Source organism: Episyrphus balteatus, chromosome 4, assembly GCF_945859705.1.
Source record: "Episyrphus balteatus chromosome 4, idEpiBalt1.1, whole genome shotgun sequence".
In the NCBI taxonomy this organism is placed as follows: Eukaryota; Metazoa; Arthropoda; class Insecta; order Diptera; family Syrphidae; genus Episyrphus; species Episyrphus balteatus.
This window is the reverse complement of record NC_079137.1, coordinates 82,615,752-82,636,130: the sequence shown is the minus strand read 5'-3', so window position 1 is coordinate 82,636,130 and position 20,379 is coordinate 82,615,752. Positions and strand designations below refer to the sequence as shown.

The 20,379-nt window shown below is 34.4% G+C and overlaps 2 protein-coding genes across 4 annotated transcripts; one reads left to right on the top strand and one right to left on the bottom strand.

Moving 5' to 3' along the window:
* Window positions 1–2,347: 2,347 nt before the first annotated feature.
* Window positions 2,348–14,415, bottom strand: LOC129919780 (histone-lysine N-methyltransferase ash1). 3 transcript variants are annotated; one of them, XM_056000822.1, is made up of 9 exons: window positions 14,022–14,415; window positions 9,761–9,841; window positions 9,595–9,686; window positions 9,260–9,533; window positions 4,856–9,211; window positions 4,550–4,796; window positions 3,344–4,491; window positions 3,111–3,278; window positions 2,348–3,046 (listed from the first exon to the last, which is right to left on the bottom strand). In XM_056000822.1, the coding sequence occupies exons 2-9, from the start codon at window positions 9,827–9,829 to the stop codon at window positions 2,879–2,881; spliced, it is 6,522 nt and encodes a 2,173-aa protein (XP_055856797.1). In that variant the 5' UTR covers window positions 9,830–9,841; window positions 14,022–14,415; the 3' UTR covers window positions 2,348–2,878. The 3 variants fall into 3 exon arrangements, with proteins under 3 accessions (XP_055856797.1, XP_055856799.1, XP_055856798.1); XM_056000824.1 differs by having other exon boundaries at window positions 4,856–9,193; XM_056000823.1 differs by having other exon boundaries at window positions 14,354–14,400.
* Window positions 14,416–16,045: 1,630 nt separating this feature from the next.
* On the top strand, window positions 16,046–16,916 carry LOC129919779 (uncharacterized). Its single transcript, XM_056000820.1, has one exon. It carries the CDS (start codon window positions 16,206–16,208, stop codon window positions 16,683–16,685), a length of 480 nt encoding a protein of 159 aa, XP_055856795.1. The 5' UTR covers window positions 16,046–16,205; the 3' UTR covers window positions 16,686–16,916.
* Window positions 16,917–20,379: the final 3,463 nt, after the last annotated feature.

Genomic DNA, 20,379 nt, shown 5'->3' with positions numbered 1-20,379 from the left:
GAGATCATTCTTTCTTTTATCCGAGATCAAATTTTCCAAAACTCGATATTTAGGAAGATTTACCCTGCATTTTTTTTGATATATTTTATTTTTCATGCCATTTCATATGCTTGTTTTAATAAAATATGCTTGCTTTAATAAAACTAAAAACACTTGCATGCCCTGACTAAACCCCTGGTTCTAGAAAAATGATGTATACCTTTTTTAAAACGTTGTTTAATGTAGACAAGAACCTCATACAAAAATTTAAGTCTATATCTAATAAAATGGCCTCTTAAGTCAACACAAACCTATTTCAAATAATAAAAAACTTTAACGCGGTTGGGGCGCCATCTTGTGTCAAAATAAAAATCTGAAAAAATTAGAGGATTTTTTTTATTATTTAGAAACAGTTTTTCCAATTATGAACTTGATTCAAAAATAACGAATAGCCCAATGTATGTTTTATGACCTTTGTTTATATGTATAGTTTTATTTTTAATAAAAAAAGGTTTTTGTTCCCATTTGAATAAAAAACAGAATTTCCAAAAAGTATAGTCCAAGAGCTAGTGGCACATTTGACTAAGGTAGCTCTTGTAAGGCTGAAAATTCGTACAGTGGTAGTTTTTAGCATGCTAAATAAGAAAATCTTGGTCTGGCAGGCCTCAGCGGTGCACATCATATATATATATGACCTTGAAAGTGTAATTTTCAACTTTTTTTTGCCCAAAATTTGACTTTGAAATCGATTATTTCAAAAAGTATTTATTAAAATAACTTGATTTAAAAACTAATATAAAGTGTAATATTCTGCCTTTTGAAAAATGTATCACTTATAACTGCAAGTGTTGCCGTCGTTTTTAAATAATTTTTTTTTTATTTTGAGTTACTTTTTTAGAAAATTGCCCCTCCCTCCTAAACGGGGGGAGATAGACCCCCCTTCCCATAGTAAAAAATGCTTGTATTTAACTCCTCTACAAGAATCCGTTACTAATTTTCTCCGCCTTAGAAAACCATTTTTGGTTAAAATTTTTTTTTTTGTATTTTATATTTTTTGGGGAAATTACGATAACTAAGGGGGGAAAAATTGATAACGGATTCTTGTAGAGGAGTTAAATACAAGCATTTTTTACTACGGGAAGGGGGGGTCTATCTCCCCCCGTTTAGGAGGGAGGGGCAATTTTCTAAAAAAGTAACTCAAAATAAACAAAAAATTATTTAAAAACGACGGCAACACTTGCAGTTATGAGTGATACATTTTTCAAAAGGCAGAATATTACACTTTATATTAGTTTTTAAATCAAGTTATTTTAATAAATACTTTTTGAAATAATCGATTTCAAAGTCAAATTTTGGGCAAAAAAAGTTGAAAATTACACTTTCAAGGTCATATATATATATGATGTGCACCGCTGAGGCCTGCCAGACCAAGATTTTCTTATTTAGCATGCTAAAAACTACCACTGTACGAATTTTCAGCCTTACAAGAGCTACCTTAGTCAAATGTGCCACTAGCTCTCCTACTAGTAGAAATGAAGAGTTGTGCTTTCCTGCGTAGCTAATCGACAGGCGTCTGTTATTGTATGATTTGGAACGATTTTTCCTTATTTTGAAAACGAAAAAACGATTGGTCTTAAAAATATTTTTAAATAAAACTTTTTTTTATTATTTTTATTTCTTCATATTGTGTGTTTGTTGAGTTTTGACAAAACGTTTCTCAATTGCATTTTGCACCCAAGAATTCCACAACTCATCCAGAAAGAAGGGTAGATGTATTGGTAATCATTTCTTTCGTTTCTTTTTCAATTTTGGCATTCTTTTGGGAGTGATTATATTTAATGTAACTAGAAGTGCAACTTTTAAATTTTTTTTAAAATTTAATAACGACATGAGATAATCGGCCGTATCACAAATTCCATTCGTATCGGAAATTTGCTACGGATTCCGAAAAAGCAACCACAGAATCCGTTCGTAATGTATAATGAAGTTCATACAAATTACGAACGAATTAAGTGAAATTTTCGATACGAATGTAATTCCTAAAAAAAAATTTTTTTCTTGATACTGGCGCTAGATTCATAAGAGTATTTTAAATTCATCAACAGATGCCTTTAAACAATTACAATTTTCAGTTTAAAACAATTACCAAAAATTTTCAAGACAAAATTAATGCTCAAAAATATATTTTATTTCAAGTACTTGTATGTTCTATAAACCAAATAAAGAAGTTTGTGTAAGTAACGAAAGGCATGCTCTATTAAGTTATCAATATAATTTATCAATATAATGTAATCAATTCTTTTTGAGTATGTGTGATTAAAATTTTAATACGATGCTGAAAAAAAAATATTAAACAAAAACAAAATGATTCTAATGTGTTTCCTTGATTATTTTAAATAAATTAGTAACATAGGTAATTATATTATAACCATAGTAATAATATTGTGTATAAGTTTATATACAATTAATTTTTAATCCTAGTGCCTCGTGTTGAAAATTTTTTAATCCAAATCTTCAGCCGCCAAACAATCAATAAATTAAAAAAAAAATAAAGGTCATATTATTTATATTTTTGTATATAAGTTAATTAATCTACGCATGCCATAAAATTTACTTTCAATTTTCTTCTTAAAATAAAAACGAGCTACAAACAGTAGTTGTCTCCTTCAATTATATAAGAATATTACACCTTCTACGCGTTTCACAAAGCTATTGTGTGTTTACCGTGGGATACTATTATTCGAAAAGAAAACAAATCTTTTGAATTAGTTAAACTTTTCAAAAAAGGCAAAACCGATTGCATTTAATGCAGGATTATCATGTTACGAATAAATAATACAAATATTATTGATCGTTTGGACCAAAAATTCATGCATGGCAATTAATTTAATTATATTGACTACGTAGGCACGTTTGCCGCAATCGATTTCCGATTCCTTGCTCCGCGCCCTGAAAGCAAATATGATACATCCATAACTCCTTCATTCATATGAGTATTCTTCTTCGATTTGAGCTTCTTTATAGCTGCCAGCACCACTTCCAGATGAGTTCGCTTCTGTTTCCTTGTCTGTGTATTAGATAAAACTAAGTGATATTACCAAAACTTAAAAGTTTCTATGCCAGCAACTTACTCTAATAGGCAGAAAATATTTCGGTTTCTGAACCGCAGCCACCACCTGTGTTTTTTTATTAGAAGAAACATTTGTTGGAGTTGATTTTGGCGTTGCGGCGGGTGTATTTTCTACTAAATCTGTCTTCTGCCGTCTCTGCTTCAACAAAGCGGGATCAATATCATGGGGCTACAGCGAAAAGTGTTCATTTCATTAAAAATTGTTAGAACTTAAGAAATAAAAAAAAAACCTACCGCATATGTTTTGGAGATTCTCAGCTTCTCATCGAACTTCTTAAAAGCATAGTTCTTTGTGCATGTTGGCCAATTTACTTTTGCTTTACTAAAGAATCTGGCCGATTTATCAACTCTGAGTTCACAAATGAAAACATGCTCTTCATTTGTGCAATCAGTTGGGCGACCCTTGCAAAATGTCGTACGATCCAGAACCCAACAACGACCAATAACCAGCTCGATCGGTACAAGTTCGTACAATGGCACCCGAACAACCTCATTCGGATAGAAACGTCTAGATGGTTCATGAAAGGTTTCGTGTGGTCGCAGAAAATGATGGCCAAAAATAACTCGCTTCCCATCTTGATCCTTCCATAGCCTCTCCACTCGAAAAATATCACACTCTGAATAATCTATTTCGCCTATAGTTTCGTATGTGTGCTTTTTCGTAGGACAAATGACACCGTTCTCATCTTTGATGGGTATGTCACGCAGAACATAAACCGTATCACCCTGACGAATTTGCAAATCACCACGCATTAGGGATAAATAGTATCTATGACCATCGTCTGTGAATTCATCTAAAGGAATTTCTCGGTCAACAACTCGTGAATCGCACCTTTCACACAAATAACTGTCTGCATTTACATCGGCTTTTGTACACTCCGTATGCTGCCAAACATTACATCGTGCGCATTGGATCATTAGACCTTCATCTTTATACAAACCACATATGCAACTTATTATATCTTCGGTGGTTGCTTTTGTGTGCTTGGACTTGGACGAAAAATTCTTACTAACAACACCCGTTGAAGGTTTCTCAATGCCAGCATTTGGTCGAAATCTTTTCAAACTATTTTTGTCAACAACTAGGTCAACTAGTTGATCGTAAACGCTATCCTTTGTTTTGAAGTATAATTCGGAAATGTTCTTGATAATTGATAGCTTCTCTGGGTTTTCTTTGTGAAATTCTCGCATCGCTGATAGCAGACTCTCTACATCGTCGTCAAACTCAACCGGAACTTTGTAATAACCTTTCTCAACATTGGTCTGGATAGTTGCAAAATCAATAGGCTTAGGTGTAGTGTTTGCTTGTTGTTTTGGTGGTTTGCCTTTTTTCTTTGCTAAGGTTGGATGTAGTTTAATAATTTCGGGTTTATCAGTGTCATCTAAAAAAAAACAGGCTTATAATGAAAAATCCTTTATGAGTTAACCATACACACGTACCTTTAATTTCCTCTAATGCTAAACAAATATCTCTAAAAACAACAGCCATTTTGGCCATTTTTTCGACTTCGGGGTCTTGAACAGCCTGTGCAAGACCACGAGTCTGGATACTTCTTGGTGATCGCAAAGCTGATATTTGCACAGCAATAGAAGAGGGTGTTGAAGGCCGTCTCGGAAGAGCAACAGTTGTAGTTTGTTCCGGCTTACCGACATCATTTGGTGATCCCTTTAACTTAATCCGGCGAACCTACAATCATAAAAATATTTAAATCCATGCAAAACCACAATTGAAATAATTTTTATTACCTTTTCAAAGTTTCTGATTAAGAAGATTCTTTGCAGCGCAATTAATCGCTTATCCTTTTCTGACAACTGCTGTACCATTTGAGTCATTACAATGTCCTTCGACTGAAGACGAATAACATCTTTACGTGCTGATCCCTGTCTTTTTCGTTGTCGTCCTACTCGTCTTCCGTCTGTCTGTCCTGCAGTTGTGTCCACCGGTTTCGGTTGTTCAACAAGTGGTTTAATTCGTTGAGATTTACCGCCAATTACTCCACGACATTGCAAAGTATTACAACGACATTCTTGGCCCTCGGATGGATTGAATAGCGAAAAGTTATAATCATAGCTTATCTCTTCACCCGCTTCGATATTTCGTGCAGCAAACAAAGCCATTCTCGATAAACCATTTACTGACCACTTTTGCATTTCACAATTAGGAGAGCAAGAATGATTTACAAATCGTCCGTCGCTACCCATTCGATGTCCATCTATTACCAACCCTCCATCCAAATGCAAACAATAATGATGGGTGTCATTTATGTAGAGCGTCGCCATTCGATCCTTGAACTCCTTTTCAGTCACAACCTCTCCAACATATTCTAAAATATATGTTCCTTTTTTTATTGGCAAATTTGTACGCACTCCCCATCCCTTGTTTTCGGTCATAAAGCGCTCAACACCTGGAGCCACTTCATGTCGTTGAATTTTCTGATTTTTACACTTCTCTCTAGTTGGGCAACTTGATGGTGAGCACTCTGTGTAAACCATGCGGTTAAGACAATCATCGCCACACCCTTTATCTTGTTTACAATTACAAGTAGGCCGATCAATGTTGTTCGTGTTTGGCTTCACTTCGGCACAACGGTATACATTTGTACGAATCTTCTTATAATTCCAACTAGGAACGGTTTCTCTCGTGGGCAGTTTGCCATTTGTATATGACCACCATATATCGTAGGGCAGTTGGAAATCAATCTGCGTTCGTCGGAAGTATTTTTCACAATACGGAGGTGCCGGAAACAGAGGTAGACTTACAGGTAAAACAGGTTCACAGCTCGTGTCTTTGACTTGATTCGATGCGATTTTCTTTCCCCTTCCAGGATCTGCCACTTTGTAATAATCCGATAAAAGTCCAGCCACAAGGTAGCTTTTCTTCCATTTTTGTTTTCGAGTAGTTGATTTGCTATCCTCACTAAGAACTGATACAGATGAAGATGATTCCGAATCGATGGCGTTTGTTGCATCACAAAATGCAGCAAGGGGAAGTGGTTCCTGCTCCAGTAGATCAATTCCTTCTGATTCGGATTTCTTTGTAATTCCTTTAGATGCTTTTGCTGGCAGATCCAGATCGTTAACAGAATTTGTTTCCTTTTCAGTATTTTTATTTGTTTCAACAGCAGGTGTTTTATTTACTGTCGGAGTTAATGTTAACCGGCGCTTAAGGCGTATCTTACAAGCCGGAAATGTCATATGTAAAAGAGGATTAACAGCCACTTTCAGTGGTTCTGCTGCAGATGATTCCTTCTTTTTAGAAAGAGGTTTTGGCTGCTCCTTTTTCGGTAATACATTATTTTGCTTCTTATTTTTGCTTGCAGGGGTAGTAATTTTGGCAGAACGAGTCCTGCTCGGTGTTGCCTCACGTGCCATCTGTTTTTTATTGGTTCCTTGTAGCCGTTCAAGACTAACCACCGATAATCGTGGAGTTCGGTTACGTTCCAAAAATGTGGCGCTTGTCTCGCCAGTTTGTGGCACCCGATCACAAATTGGTTCAGTTTTTGAATCAGCTTCTGATTTGTTCTCCGATTCAGGTGCTACAGACAATTCACTAACCTTTCTCTTCTTACGCTTAACAGTCGGAAAACCAGTTCTGTTGATTTTCTTTCGTTTTCTTTTAAGCAAGAAATTGCATCCAGTTTTATTCAACAAAGACTCAACAACTCTTTCAGTCTTGCCATTTGAAGAAATCTCTGGAAACGTTTTATTGTGTAAATCCAGCAAATCCAATGGAGACGCAGCTTCGGCTTTTGTAATTATCGAACTATCACCGAGTTTTGATATAGGAATTTGAATTTCCAGCTCTACTGAGGGTTCAAATATACCCGGTGGTGGGAAAGATTGTTCACTGTTTGCAGGTGTACCTGGAGCAGTGGTTGGCATTCCTTCAACAGAACTATTCCCAGTAGCATTCGCAATTTTAGAAACCAATCCTTCCAATCGATTACGTTTTTTGTTATTTACTACTTCAGCTGGAGCACTTTCTGCGTTTGCACTTTTCACCGAGTATGATTTCGAATCGCTCGAATAGTTTGGTGAATTACTTCGACCATCAGGGCCGCACGTCTGCAGGAGGTGTCGCTTTTTCGGTGTCACAGCAGCTCTAGTAGAAACTGTTCTGCCACTTGGTTTAGCCAAATGGACATTTGCCTTTGGCTCCGCAGTTTCCTTATGAGACTTCAAAGCTTCCGTAGCATATGCAACCGCGGCCTTTTCTGTTTTATCACCCGGCGTCATTAGATAATGTCTCTTCTTTAGTGGCAATTTGTGATCATCGGGGCTAGAATTGCATGTTTTCTTGTGACGTCGCTTGCTTGTTGTACTAGCTGAGTTCATGCCGTTCGCTAGTGCAAAATCAACGTTTTCACTCAGCTTTCGCTTCTTGAGATTCCTCTTATTTTGGTAAATTGACTTTTGTGGAGCTAATCGTTCATTGCCAGCTTTTTCTTTGGCATAACCACTAGCAACCGGTTTATCACAATGAATACGGCACATGGTCGGGAAAGAATTCGTTATAATTTCAATTTCAGTCAGTAGTTTTGAATCAACTACTACCATTTTGCTGCAGCCAAATTTCATGCCTTTTTTTCGATGGCGTCTTTTTACCTTGGAAACTCCAGAAAAGAAACTACTACTGCAAAAACTCGCAACAGATGAGCGTCGTGATTTCATTTTACGCGAAGAATTTAGATGCAATGGTAACTCGGTAGCCACCGAACTCTTTCTTGAACGAGAACATAACTTGTTGCCTATTGAGCCCAAAAAATTATATGTATCTTGGGACTCTTGGTCGACATTGCTGGTGTCCAACTGTTTGGCTGCAGAGAATTGAGACGTCCTACTCCTGCCAAAGTACTCGCCCGTTGTGATGTATCGATTAATCTCGCCGTACTTCTTGTACACATTCGAAGATTCATGGTCTTCTACTAAAATTTTTGGCTTACACACCACAGAACCACTGCTTTCTTCGCTACTCTGACCTAGACTTAAGCCAGCCAATTGTAAAATATCTTGATCATTTAAATTAACTACTGATTTGGAGTGGCTAAGAGTTGGTCTTCGCTTGCGACGATACTTTGTTCGATGTTTTCCATCACAGCTTTTGGCCCTGCTCACACGACTGTAGCAACTTTTCATACTGCAACGACTCTTGCCGCTAGCATCGCTCTTGTATCCAGAATAATGGTTGTTCCTGACGCTGTAATCACTGGCATATCCACTTTTTGCAGTTAATATTTTGCTGCAAACTGTTGTAGAAAATCCGCCACCGTCACTTTTGTAACCACTAACGCTTGGTCTTCGAAATTTGGAATTTACATCGATTTTTCGCCAAACCGGATCTAGCGAGTCATCTTTATTGGTTATTTTGGTTGGTAATGATTTGTTTGTTGCAGGAGCTTGTTTTGAAGCAGTTGATTGTTTTCGAAGCTTGCTCCTTGGAGGAGGATACAACACTCGCTCGTTCATAGCATACATTCTTTTGTCCAAATTTGCAATGTCAAGCTTTGGTGGCGAAACATCTCGTTCGACTTTTGCCTGTGATCGAGACCGTTCGAGGTGATTTTTTGGAGATGGAGATGTGCTCTGAGCGGTGGAAACAACTCCGGAATCAGCCGATTCATTGACAACTACTGGATTTAAAGATTTCTTCGGTCTGCCTCGCTTTTTCCTGACCAACGTTTGTTCACCGCGATTTATGATGCTCGTACTTGTACTTGCTGTTGATGTTGTGGCCGTTTCACAGCTTTTTTTCCCTTTATCTGCACTTTCTGATAACATTTGTGTCTTGACCATGAAATCTTGCAACAAAGTTGAAGTGTATTGAATTTTTGGTTGTGTACAAAGTGAATGAGAGTCCGAATCACTCTCGACACACTTAATAGCTGCATTGACTAAAGCCGGCAAATCGTTGTCACTCGAAGAAAGGCCAATGTTTTCATCCGGAAGCAGATGCGGTTGGTTAAAACTGCTTAATGGTCGATCCTTTAATTGATTTATATTTGTATCTTTCGCTTTGGATGATGATTGGGGATTGGGATTTATTACACCAAATACCAGCTGATTTGTGTCATAGTGTTTTCCTGTCTGTTGGCGAATATTGATCTACATAAGTTAAGAACAGATTTTTTACTAAATTAATTGTATACTCACTTTTTTTCGTTTAAGTTTCAGCTTTTTTATTTTTCCTGTACTACTAGCCTCTGATTTTGAGTCACTTTCCTTAACATACACAGAGCAACATGATTTTCCTGTGGAAACTGTTGGCTTTGCAGATTCTATTGGTGCTATCATTTTGTCCTTGGCCAATTTTGTTGGCTCGATATTATTGTTATCCGAACGACGTTTCTCATCATCTCGTTTAAAGTCAGTAGTTGTCTTTCGTCGAATGGCTGATATTTTCATGCGCAGACCATCCGTGTCGGACCTTGAGAGATATTAAGTGTTAGAAGAAATGTGTTTTTTTTTTTTTGTAAATAATGGCTTACCTTAAGACGCTAAATTGTGTTGTACTTTTTCGTCTTTTTTTATGCAAACGTTCTGACATTGAACTTGATTCTGTAGCCGTGCAATCGGACTCCTTAAATTGAAAGAATAAAAGATTTATGCTTATAATTGTAGGAGAGGATATATTAATAGTAAATAGCATCATACTTCATTTTCGCTCGACTGTGGTGCTGCCTGAGCCACAACCTTCGCTTCATGATGGCTTTTGTGTTTCATTATTTCGAGTCCCTAAAAATTATAGTTTTTGTTTTATTTTTAACAATTCAAATATGGTTTTTTACACATGGTTCTTGAAAAAAAAAAAGAAAATAAATAAATTAATAAATGATCTTTTCATGTAACCTGTGCTACCTAATCTTAAGATACTCGTATATTCTGTTTGACAATGCACATTTTCAAATGCTTGACGCAGAATGACTATGGCCATCAACATCAACTTTTAACTAAAGCGAATTTAACTCAAAAAGTTTTTTTTTTAGTTGAAACGAGGATAGCATCTATTGTGGTTTTCTTGAACCCGCCAAAAAAATTACTTTGAAATTTGAATGCATAAATCGAATTGAATATAAAATGGAGTTCGAGAGACTGTGAGTTACAAAAAAAAATTTAAACCAGACTACATAATATACATGGCTAAAAACCAAAAAAGGGGATGAGAGTAAAACAAAGGGTTGTGTACAACATAGGACTTGACTTAAAATTTAATAACAGAGCTAAATGTCCAAAAATTTGTGAAATGTTACTTAAATCAACCAAGTAACAAATTACTTAAATTTTTTATTCTTATTATGAAGAAATTTATGCAAACATTTTCTTTTTATTAAATTCAAATTCACTAATTACTAAGATACATTAAAATAATATTTCAAATGACTAATTCATCAAAAAAGTAAAAAAGGCAATTGAAATGTTTACATGTGTTGCAGTGTTCATCGAAGCGAAACACTTAATTTTTTGTTTGTAGTTTCCCTCAACTGCGGGATATTATTATTCTGTTTGCTGCTGTCTCCAGTAAATACATTTGTTTTGTTTTATTTTATTTTTTTCAACTTTAAGCAAGGGGTTGATTTAAAGAAATTAGTTATTCAATTCGGGGGCCCAAATAGTTCAGATTTTTTTTTTTGTGTTCATTAATATAAATGTATTCAATTTTTAGTTCGATCTTTGAACGGTTTGAAAGATTGTTAATTTTTTGTACAGGTGCTGTAAGAATATGTTTGCAATTTTTGCAATCAAGAATTTGGCTTTGCTTATAGTATGTACAGAGTAAAATTTAAACAAATAACAACTTAGATAATTAATTCTTGGTTTCAATGCTTAATGCAAAATTTCAACTCAAATTTGTATTTACAAAAACTATGGCGCCATATTTCACATTCATCGATTAATTTTTTGTTATATTTTACGCGCATTAAAGGGTGTTGGTTACCTTTAATTTATTGAATACAATGCGAGGTTCAGGGAAATAGTGAGGGATTTAAAAGACATTGTGCTCAGATGTGAAAATTGTATTAAAGTTTCGGACGGCTGGCTAGATCAGAAGATGAGAAGAATTTCTTACACCTTCGGAGAAAACCTTAACATTTCGCAAGGTTTTTGGCGACATCATTCCAAAGAAAATGGTTTGTTACACTCATACCGAGAATGCAAAGTTAAAGTGTTACAATCGAAGGACATGGGTGTGAATCTTCAAACGAATATGAAAAACTGAGGGTTAAGTTAAGTGGATATTTCATGAAATAAAATACAATTCAGTCCTAATACTTAACTGCACTTTCTCAAGTACAAAATATCTGGAAATGTACATCTGATGAAAAAAATCTCAGTAGCTGGATGGATCGAGAAAATGTGCAAAAAGCACTTGCTGACCTTTGATAAGCAGGAAATTCCCGATTGGGTAACACACAGATGTAGTAGAAATGAGAGAGAGTAAGGCTACCACTTATAAAGGCAGCATGGAGCACCGAAAGCTTTTACGAAAAAAGAAAAACATTGCGAAGAACTTGAAAACAATATTCTGAAACAATCTTCTCAAGAATTTTCGGTCTAATCGTATACCCAACGAAAAACATTTTAGGAGAACGGTTCAGAACTTAGAAACTCATCGAATCTATTATACAAAGACGTAACTCACTGGCGATTCCTAATTCCTATGCAATGATTTGGAACGCGCTCATTCAATAAGATCTATTGGGTTGACCGAGTAACTCAAGGCGGAAACAGCCGAGCAAGAGTTAATGCAACTTGGGAAGAGCTAGAGAATCTCCAAGAAACCGTACACCATGGTGCAAGAGTGTCGTTGAGACCATATGTCTCCTTAGGAATTACCAACAGACACAATCAGCTCATTGTGAATTTCACGTGAACAAGATTCCACCCCGAAAAATTGAATTTCACTTTTCCCCTATTGTGAGTTCCGGGCGGAAAGTTTGCGAGGTATTCCAGAGCTCTTCTCTCACTAAAATGTTGGTGTCGAACAAAAAACTAGTTTAGCGCAAAATGTAAATCCCCTATCAGGTAAAACTCATGATAGCTTTTTAAATTCCGGGCGAACAAAAATATTCCGAGCGGAAAACATTCCACGTGAAACTCACAGTAGGGCTCAAAAACCAGGGGCCCTATTTCGTATTACGAAATGAAAGGCAAAACAACGATACCCACGACAACGATAGTCACGACATAGAGCGATTTTTTACAACGATAATGAATCCATGTTTTTTTTTAAAGCGTACCAACTTCACGCCTATGAAAAGCTGTCAAAAAATAAGTAGATTAACAAAATCTTCAGCAGGACAAAAAATTTCTTTTACTTTTCTTGTGCTATTTAATAATATTTTCTATTCAAAAACATAATAAAATTTAAGTTATAAACATAATTTGTGATTTCGACTATTTACTTATCATCTTTCCGAGAATTTTATCTCTGCCATTGCCAATTAGCCATGAAGATTGAGATCAATTGTTTATTCTATCGTTTTGTTGTGGTGTTTTAATAGTAATAATATTTGAGTATGTTTATATTTTTTTTATGTTCATTGCAATAAGTGGAATTAAAATTGAATTCGAAGTTTGACAAAATTTTTTTATGAACAAGACAAACGAGAACGAAGGTCAAACGATAGTTAAATGACAGTCGTAAGCATTAACGAGTATCGTTGAAATAAAACGATTATCCTATTACCTAATCGCATTTGAACAAGAACATTTCAGTATCAAAACCCAATACCTTAGAAATGTTAGAAATGCCTTCAAAAAATTCTTTCCCAAATCAATATTCTTTGATCTAGCTAAACTATTGAACAAATAGAAAAGAAGAAACTGAACTTCATTTTTATGTTCTTTTTTATAACTCCGAGAATAAGATGGGTTATTTATAAAAAAAAAGACCATGTGTTTTTGTAATGCAGAATTTTTTAAAAACATTCACACAAAACAATGCGTTTCAGTTTCGTTCTTTTATGTGAAATCGACTTTTTAATATGAAAGTTTTCCAAACAAACAAAATATACCTAAAACAATTCACAATTAAACCATAAATTTAAAAGACATCCGTTTTTTTTATAACAAAGGACAATAGAAGAAACAATGGCATGAAGAAAAGGTTGGGAAATGTTGTTTTCGCGATGCCTTTTTTTTTTGTTTTGTTTGTCAATGTGCAATACTTGGTTGTAAACTACAACACATTTCTGACAGATTTAATGAACGAGAACGACCCTTGCACACAGCGTCTGCTCGTTAAATAAAGACTTAAAAAAACCGGTCAGACTCAAAAAACCCGGCAGATGTTAGTTAGTAAGACGCTTTGGAGAAAACGGATATGAATTTATCAAGTGCATATGTCATTTGCCATTGCTTTATACAGGACAGACAGACAAAATTTGTTATAGAATTCATCAAAATATTTAATTCCAATGAAAGCATAAGTTCCTACATGTGTATCATTATTTTAATTAAAAACTAAGGATGTAACTTCAAAATCTGTCCTTGAGTTGTTTTTTTCTTTTTCAAACGCAAAAACTTATTTTAGTTTAATTAAACTGCATGTACATAAAAGTACATATATATTATAGTTTTTTTATTGAGGAAAGAAAGCGCCTTTGCTAATGCATTCTTCTTGTTTTTATTTTGGCCAAAGTGTAATATTTTTTTCCAACTTATTTTAACAACAAAATTAAGCAAATTAATTTTAAAAAACTTGTCCCTTAAATCGAGTTTAAGTAAGAAAGTTTTTTTCCTTTTTTTTGCTTACATTAATATGCCACAAGACTTTTCCTATCTAGGTCAAGTTTTACGAAAACTTTAAAATACCAATTCCGTGATATAATTCCACCAGGTTTATTGAACAAAAATAAAATAATTGATTAGGAATAAACATTAAAAGAATAACTTTGTTTACAAAAAAACTTACGGAGGCAAAAAATTGTTTTTTTTTTTTCAATAAATTTTTATATTATTCACATTCTAAAATGGCGCCGTTTTATAAGCGTCGACAACGACGACGATGAAAATATGCATCCCAGCAGCAAACAGAAAGTCACTCTTTTTTTGGACGACACACAACTTTTATGTATTATAATTCAAAGCACGCCATTTAACAAAGTTACAAGAATTTTATTTGAAGGGGAATAAATATTGATGTGTTTTTAATTTTATTGAGAAGTAGATTGATGAGTGTAGTTAAGTTAATAGTTGAAATGTCTTTTTTTTAATAAAAAATAAAAATAAAAAACAACAAATTACACTTTTTTACAGATCCATCAAAAAGCTGATGGTCCACTCTGGCGCTCAAGAGAAGAGTTCTATTACATTTGTTCCGAATCGGTACAAAACGTTTATGTCAAAAATTTGAAAGGTGTGATTTCGGAGTCTCGGAGATGTATGGGATGTGTTCATAGAGTTATGAGAAATTTTAATTTGGCAGCTGTATGTGCATTTTCAGGTAGAATTTTGAAATAAAATAAAATAAATTTCTGCAATTTTTCAGTTAGTGCTCGTTTAAGCAATAAAGTCTCTTTGTTTCGTTAGCCCCGTTCCATTGGAGGTGGTAGTTTACTCATGAGTAGATCTAGTACTAGAATTAACACATGTTCTTCTACTCGAGGAGATAGGAATATGTAGTTGTTGTACTAGATTTCTACTCACGCGTAAACTACCACCTCCAATTTAACAGGGCTGTTCATAACCTTTTTAAACTTTAAGAACTTAAAACTACTCGTCTTACCAGGGTAGACTAGACATGTGACGTAATTTAGGTACAATTTTTTTCTTGAACACGTGATAAAAATTGAGGAAGAAAGCTCAAATATATGTAGAGTTTATTTTAAATACCAAGTTTTTATATTTTTTTCTACATTTTCTACTTCTTAAGCCCTTTACAACAATGGCTTGAATAGTGAATATTTCCACAGTTATTTTATAATACAGACACGAATAGTTTTGACACTCTTTTTTTTCAAAAACAAATTGCCTAGTCAGAAAATAAATGTTCCTTTTGTTTTTTTGTTTATTTGCAAAAAGGAACCACTGTTGTTAAGCCTGAAGACAGACAAAGACTTTCAGTGGAATCATAACAAATATCGTCCCTAAAAAAGTATGGAATTTTCCCTCAAAAAAAGTTTAAAGTAATTTTTTTCACCAATTTCAATGGCCCTAAAGCTGCGTCCACATTATGTTGCTCAACACGAACTGCTCAACTTTTGTTGACCCGAATGCAACCCGATTGAAATCGGTAGAGATCAAAGAATGCTCTGAATGTTCCACCTTGTTGACAGTGGATTGGCAATTGAATTCAAAAAAGACATTTTACTGACATTCAACATGAAAAATAAAACCTCCTCACTTGACAGAAAGTGTGGACGAGTAGCACCCGACTAACAAATTTACTTCTATAAAGCTTAATTGGTGGTAATGTAACTCCTGTAATGCTTTATAGAAGGGATATTGTTTGTTGGGCATGCTGGTAAACAATTTAAAAAATAGTGTTGATCGACATAATATGGACACTTTTTGCAAAATCACAAAAATAATAAATATATTTTATTTACTTTAGTAATTTTCCTCCTTTTTGCAAAAAATGGTTGTAGTTAAAGCCATAACTACAATGACCTAAAAAGTGGGAAATTTACAAAAGTATTTGTTTTTGGAAAAAACTACAAAAATGTTTTTTAAACCAAAAAATAAGCTTTCTGCATCATTATTTTCAATTTTGTGGTCAGAAAAAGTGTCACAAAATGAGTTTGAAAATTTTCACTTTTTGACTTTTTGCAAAAAGTGGCCGTTGGAGTTATACCTTAAACCTTAAATTTAAAAAAAAAAATTAATACTGCAAAAATAGTTTAATGTAGATCCTGAGTAATATCATTTTCGGAACTGTTAATACTTTCGGACTTTTGAATTGATCTACTACTTTTTGTTTATCTAGTTAATCTCCCTATTATATTCTGTGGTCGCAATCAACAATGCCATCATCCCTGCACTTTCTATTTCTAGTTTTTGTTTTAAAAGACACAAAAATAAAAGATCCACCAAAATAATTCTCAGCACCAAAAAATTAATTTTCCTCTTGTATTAATAATATCATATTAACATCAACATGCCAAAAGAAAAATCAATACAACAAATAAAAGAAAGAAAAGAACCACATAGAAGAACAAAATCTATTCCAGAAGTTAGTATGCCAAAATCTAAATTTGACGAGGTTATGAAATTACTAGAACCTGGCACCGAATGCGAATGTGATGTATTCTTCCAACCCAGATGTTCAATTCCAATACAGAATAACACACCATCAAAATACTGCCATAGCTTAAAAAGTACATTGTACAAGCTTCTGGGAGAGGCAAGATTGTGTCTGTTGCAGAGGGATTGGAAGAACTTTGCCAAAATTATGACCATAGCCAAGCTCCAACGCAAGGATCATCACACGCTCTTTCAGGTGTTTGTTCGATATGCATTGTTATATTTGGCGCATAATCCAGACGATAATCTATTGAACATGTTTTTGGACGGAGTCGTTGGATGCGCTAGTGATTTTGAAAAAATTGAATTTATAAAAAGTGTGACTAATAATTGATTGTTTTTAATTATTTTATTTTACAATTCAAATTGAAAAAGATGATGGTCTAAGAATTCTTTAATACACATAATTTACACATTTTTTTACAAAGAACCTAGCTTAATTTCTATTTTATATAAACTGTAACTATGTATTAAGATAATATAAAGAATATTTATACATACAATGTATGTTTATTATGTCATGATAACGTACATACAACTAAGTTAAATAAAATACGTAAATTTACTATTTACCATTTTTACTTCAACATTAAACCAATACTCGAACAGTTAAGGGAAATTCAAAAGAAAAAAAATTAAAATAATTTTTTTACGAAAGGCATACTTTCAGTCTGTCAGTTTTATAAGTGCTTGAAACACGTAAAATGCATTACCTTACCATCACAACGTTGAAAAAGAACGTTTGTCAAAATACTTTTTTCCCTCAAAAATTAGTACTTTTTATACAAAAAATGCAGCCTCGAAGCATAATAACAACTATACGACTGACATTGACCATCATAAGACTCACCATAATATAGGTACTTAATAAATAACCGTCAACTTCCTTATTTTATGTTTAACCGTTACACATTATTCTCATCAGTTAGAAAAATGTTCATTTTGTCAAAATACTTTTTCCGACCATTGTATGTATTTATGTATAGGAAACGGACCTATATCATATTTTGCTTCCGATACAACTTTAAGAACGGTTTTAAAATGAACGTTTTTTTTTTATGGCTATGAATATGTGTCTTTCGATGTGCATTCTAATAACTGGTTGGTAGACACATTCGAGAAAGTTATTATGGATGCATTTTGTATGTGTCGACCGCTTTAGGGTCGAAGATATAAATTACATATCTGCGTAATGCATTTTGTATAAAACCAAAGCGCTCTTTATTTTCTAGAACGTGCCCAACAGTCAGCAGAAGTTTGTTTTTGTCACATAGGCATTTTCCAGCGTTCCTTGCCTTTTAAACTGGTTCATTCCCACATTGAATTTCGGCAGTGACTCTTTTGAGCCCTTTAAAAATTCCATTATCTGCCGGCTGCATTGTATTCGGGGGATAAATGAAGTGCATTTTTTTTATGAAATATGAATAGGTAATTATTTATTTTGTTTAAATATTTATAAATTTGTATAAATATTTAAAAAAAATTATATATAAAGGAAATTTAGCTGTTGCCTAGTTCCAAACAGTAGTGTTCGGGGAAAGGAAACTCATAAAAATAGGCTTCCTATTGTCGAACAGTTTAAAATAGGAATAAATAAAAACAATTTTGAAAAAATTGAATAAAAAATTAAACTAAACTAATATAAAATTATAAAATTTTACATGTGACGACTCTCACTATTGTTTTACAAAACAATATGATAATTTTACGCTTCTGATCCTTCCGACAAATCGAAAGCTGTTTGAATAAGAAAATATAGATTTATGAGCGAGATATCGCAAAGAGAGATCGAATATAGTATATAGATTCTAGTTTAAACGGGTTTTTACTTTTTACGAGATTCGGTCCTCAACCAACAAGCTCCTCCAGTCGGCTCTATTCTTAGTCAGCTGCTACCAATTTCGCATGCCAAGTTGATTGATTCTACTTGCGTGTGCCAACGTAGACGAGGTCATCCTCTACTACTACGGCCCTATGGGTTGAAGTCGAAAACTTTCCGGACATGGAGCATTGTTGTCCATGCGCTCCACGTGACCTAGCCATCTCAGGCGCTGCACCTTCACTCTCTTGGCTAGGTTAGCGTCCTTGTAAAACCCGTAAAGTTCGGTGTTGTATCTTCTTCTCCAATCACCATCAATGCACACGGGACCAAAGATCGCACGAAGAACTTTTCTCTCGAAACAATCCAAGATGTTTTCATCCGCCTTCGTTAAAGTCCATGCTTCTGCACCATATAGCAGGACTGGGATGATAAGGGTCTTATATAGGGGCACCTTAGTTGCTCGAGAGAGGGCTTTGCTGGTCAATTGCCTTCTCAAACCAAAGTAGCAGCGGTTGGCAAGAGTAATGCCGGATTTACACGACTGGCAAAGTTGCCAATATTTCGGCAAACAAAATGGCAACATAATGAAAGAAGTAATTTTTTATGTTCATGCATTTACACGAGTTCAATTTATGGCAGATTTTAATGTTGGTATTATGTTGCCAAAATTTAATTTTTTAAGTACACAAATTCAGTCCACAGACAAGATAAATATTGCAGTTGTGTCGTTTAGATTTGAAAAAAATGGAAATTTGCCAGAAAAAAAATGAACAAGTTCAGATACGGGACGCCCGTATCTGGAATATCTCTTTGAACGAAAAGCTATTCAGCTAAAAAAAATATGTAAATTTTGAAAAGAGGAAATTGTTTCTTGTGAGAAAATTCCTATTTTTTATTGTTGCATAGTACCTACTTGCACAATCGATTTAACTTAAATTCTTGCAAATTTATTTTATTTTCAAGCTGAATAATTGCGCCTCGCGCGAATAGAAATCAATATAAAAAATAGCCAAATGTTTATCAGCTGATCACTCGGATACCTGAGGTATACCAAAAATTGTCGGATACCTTCAGATTATTTTCTGACAAAAAATGCTTTATTTGCAACAGCAAATACCTATCCGATAGCTTTGTGTTAACTGTTTGAAGCCTGGTACGCAGATCGAGCTAAATTTTAGCCGAGATAAAATTCCCATACAAGTTATCGATAATTTGTATGGGATCCATTTTAGCTCAGATAAAATTTGTCAATAATTTGTATGAGAGCTAAAATTTAGCGCGAGCTGCGTACCAGGCTTTAGCGCGAAGAGCGAACCAGGCTTATGCCCGTCGTACACCTAGCGTTGAACGCACTCAACGCGAATTTAACAAATTAATTATAAAAAAACGACGGCACTATACGTATACTTTTTAATTAATTCGTTTAGCAGGGATCTCCAACTGTCTAAAACTCGTTGTTTGAATATAATTGAAAGCACCATCAATTAGAATTTAACGTTTTAAATTTGCGTTGAATGCGTTGAGAGCTAGGTGTACGACGGGCATTAAAGAAGTAGCATGACAGTGCGTCGCCTTGTCTAAAACCCTTAGAGGATATAATATATGGAGTGCTTGTTCCTATACCTAAAGGCTTGGCCACACCGGAGGGTATGCGGTAGCGGTACGGGTAGAGGTAACGGTACTTGTATGAAAAAAATTCCAAACTGACATATCAACGTTCAGATGTTGAATTTTTTTCATACAAATATCGTTACCGCTATACCGCATACCCTCCGGTGTGGCCAAGCCTTAATACATTGTAACGCCATATGCATGGATAGGGGTCGCTGCTTTCGTTTTTCAGTGTGAGTCCGGTTCCGCAGCTGTAAATAAACACGCTTGTTGATGACAGCCATCAAATGAAAATAAAATGGAGGCATGCACTCATCGAAAACTTAAAGAAAGTAGAGCCCTCTATAAAAGCTTCACGGAACTAACAGCACAAGCACTCCATATATTATATCCTCTAAGCTAAAACCTTTTTCGACATATAATGTTTATCTTTAAAACATTTGTATCTCTTAAAATCGATGCAAAAGCCGAAGTTAAACTTTGGTTTAACTTTTACTTTCGTCTAAACAGCGAAGTACATTCTTTAATGATTATATATATATTAATAAAAAGTAATAAAAAGAAAGATAAATCGTCATTCAAAAAATCTTTTAAT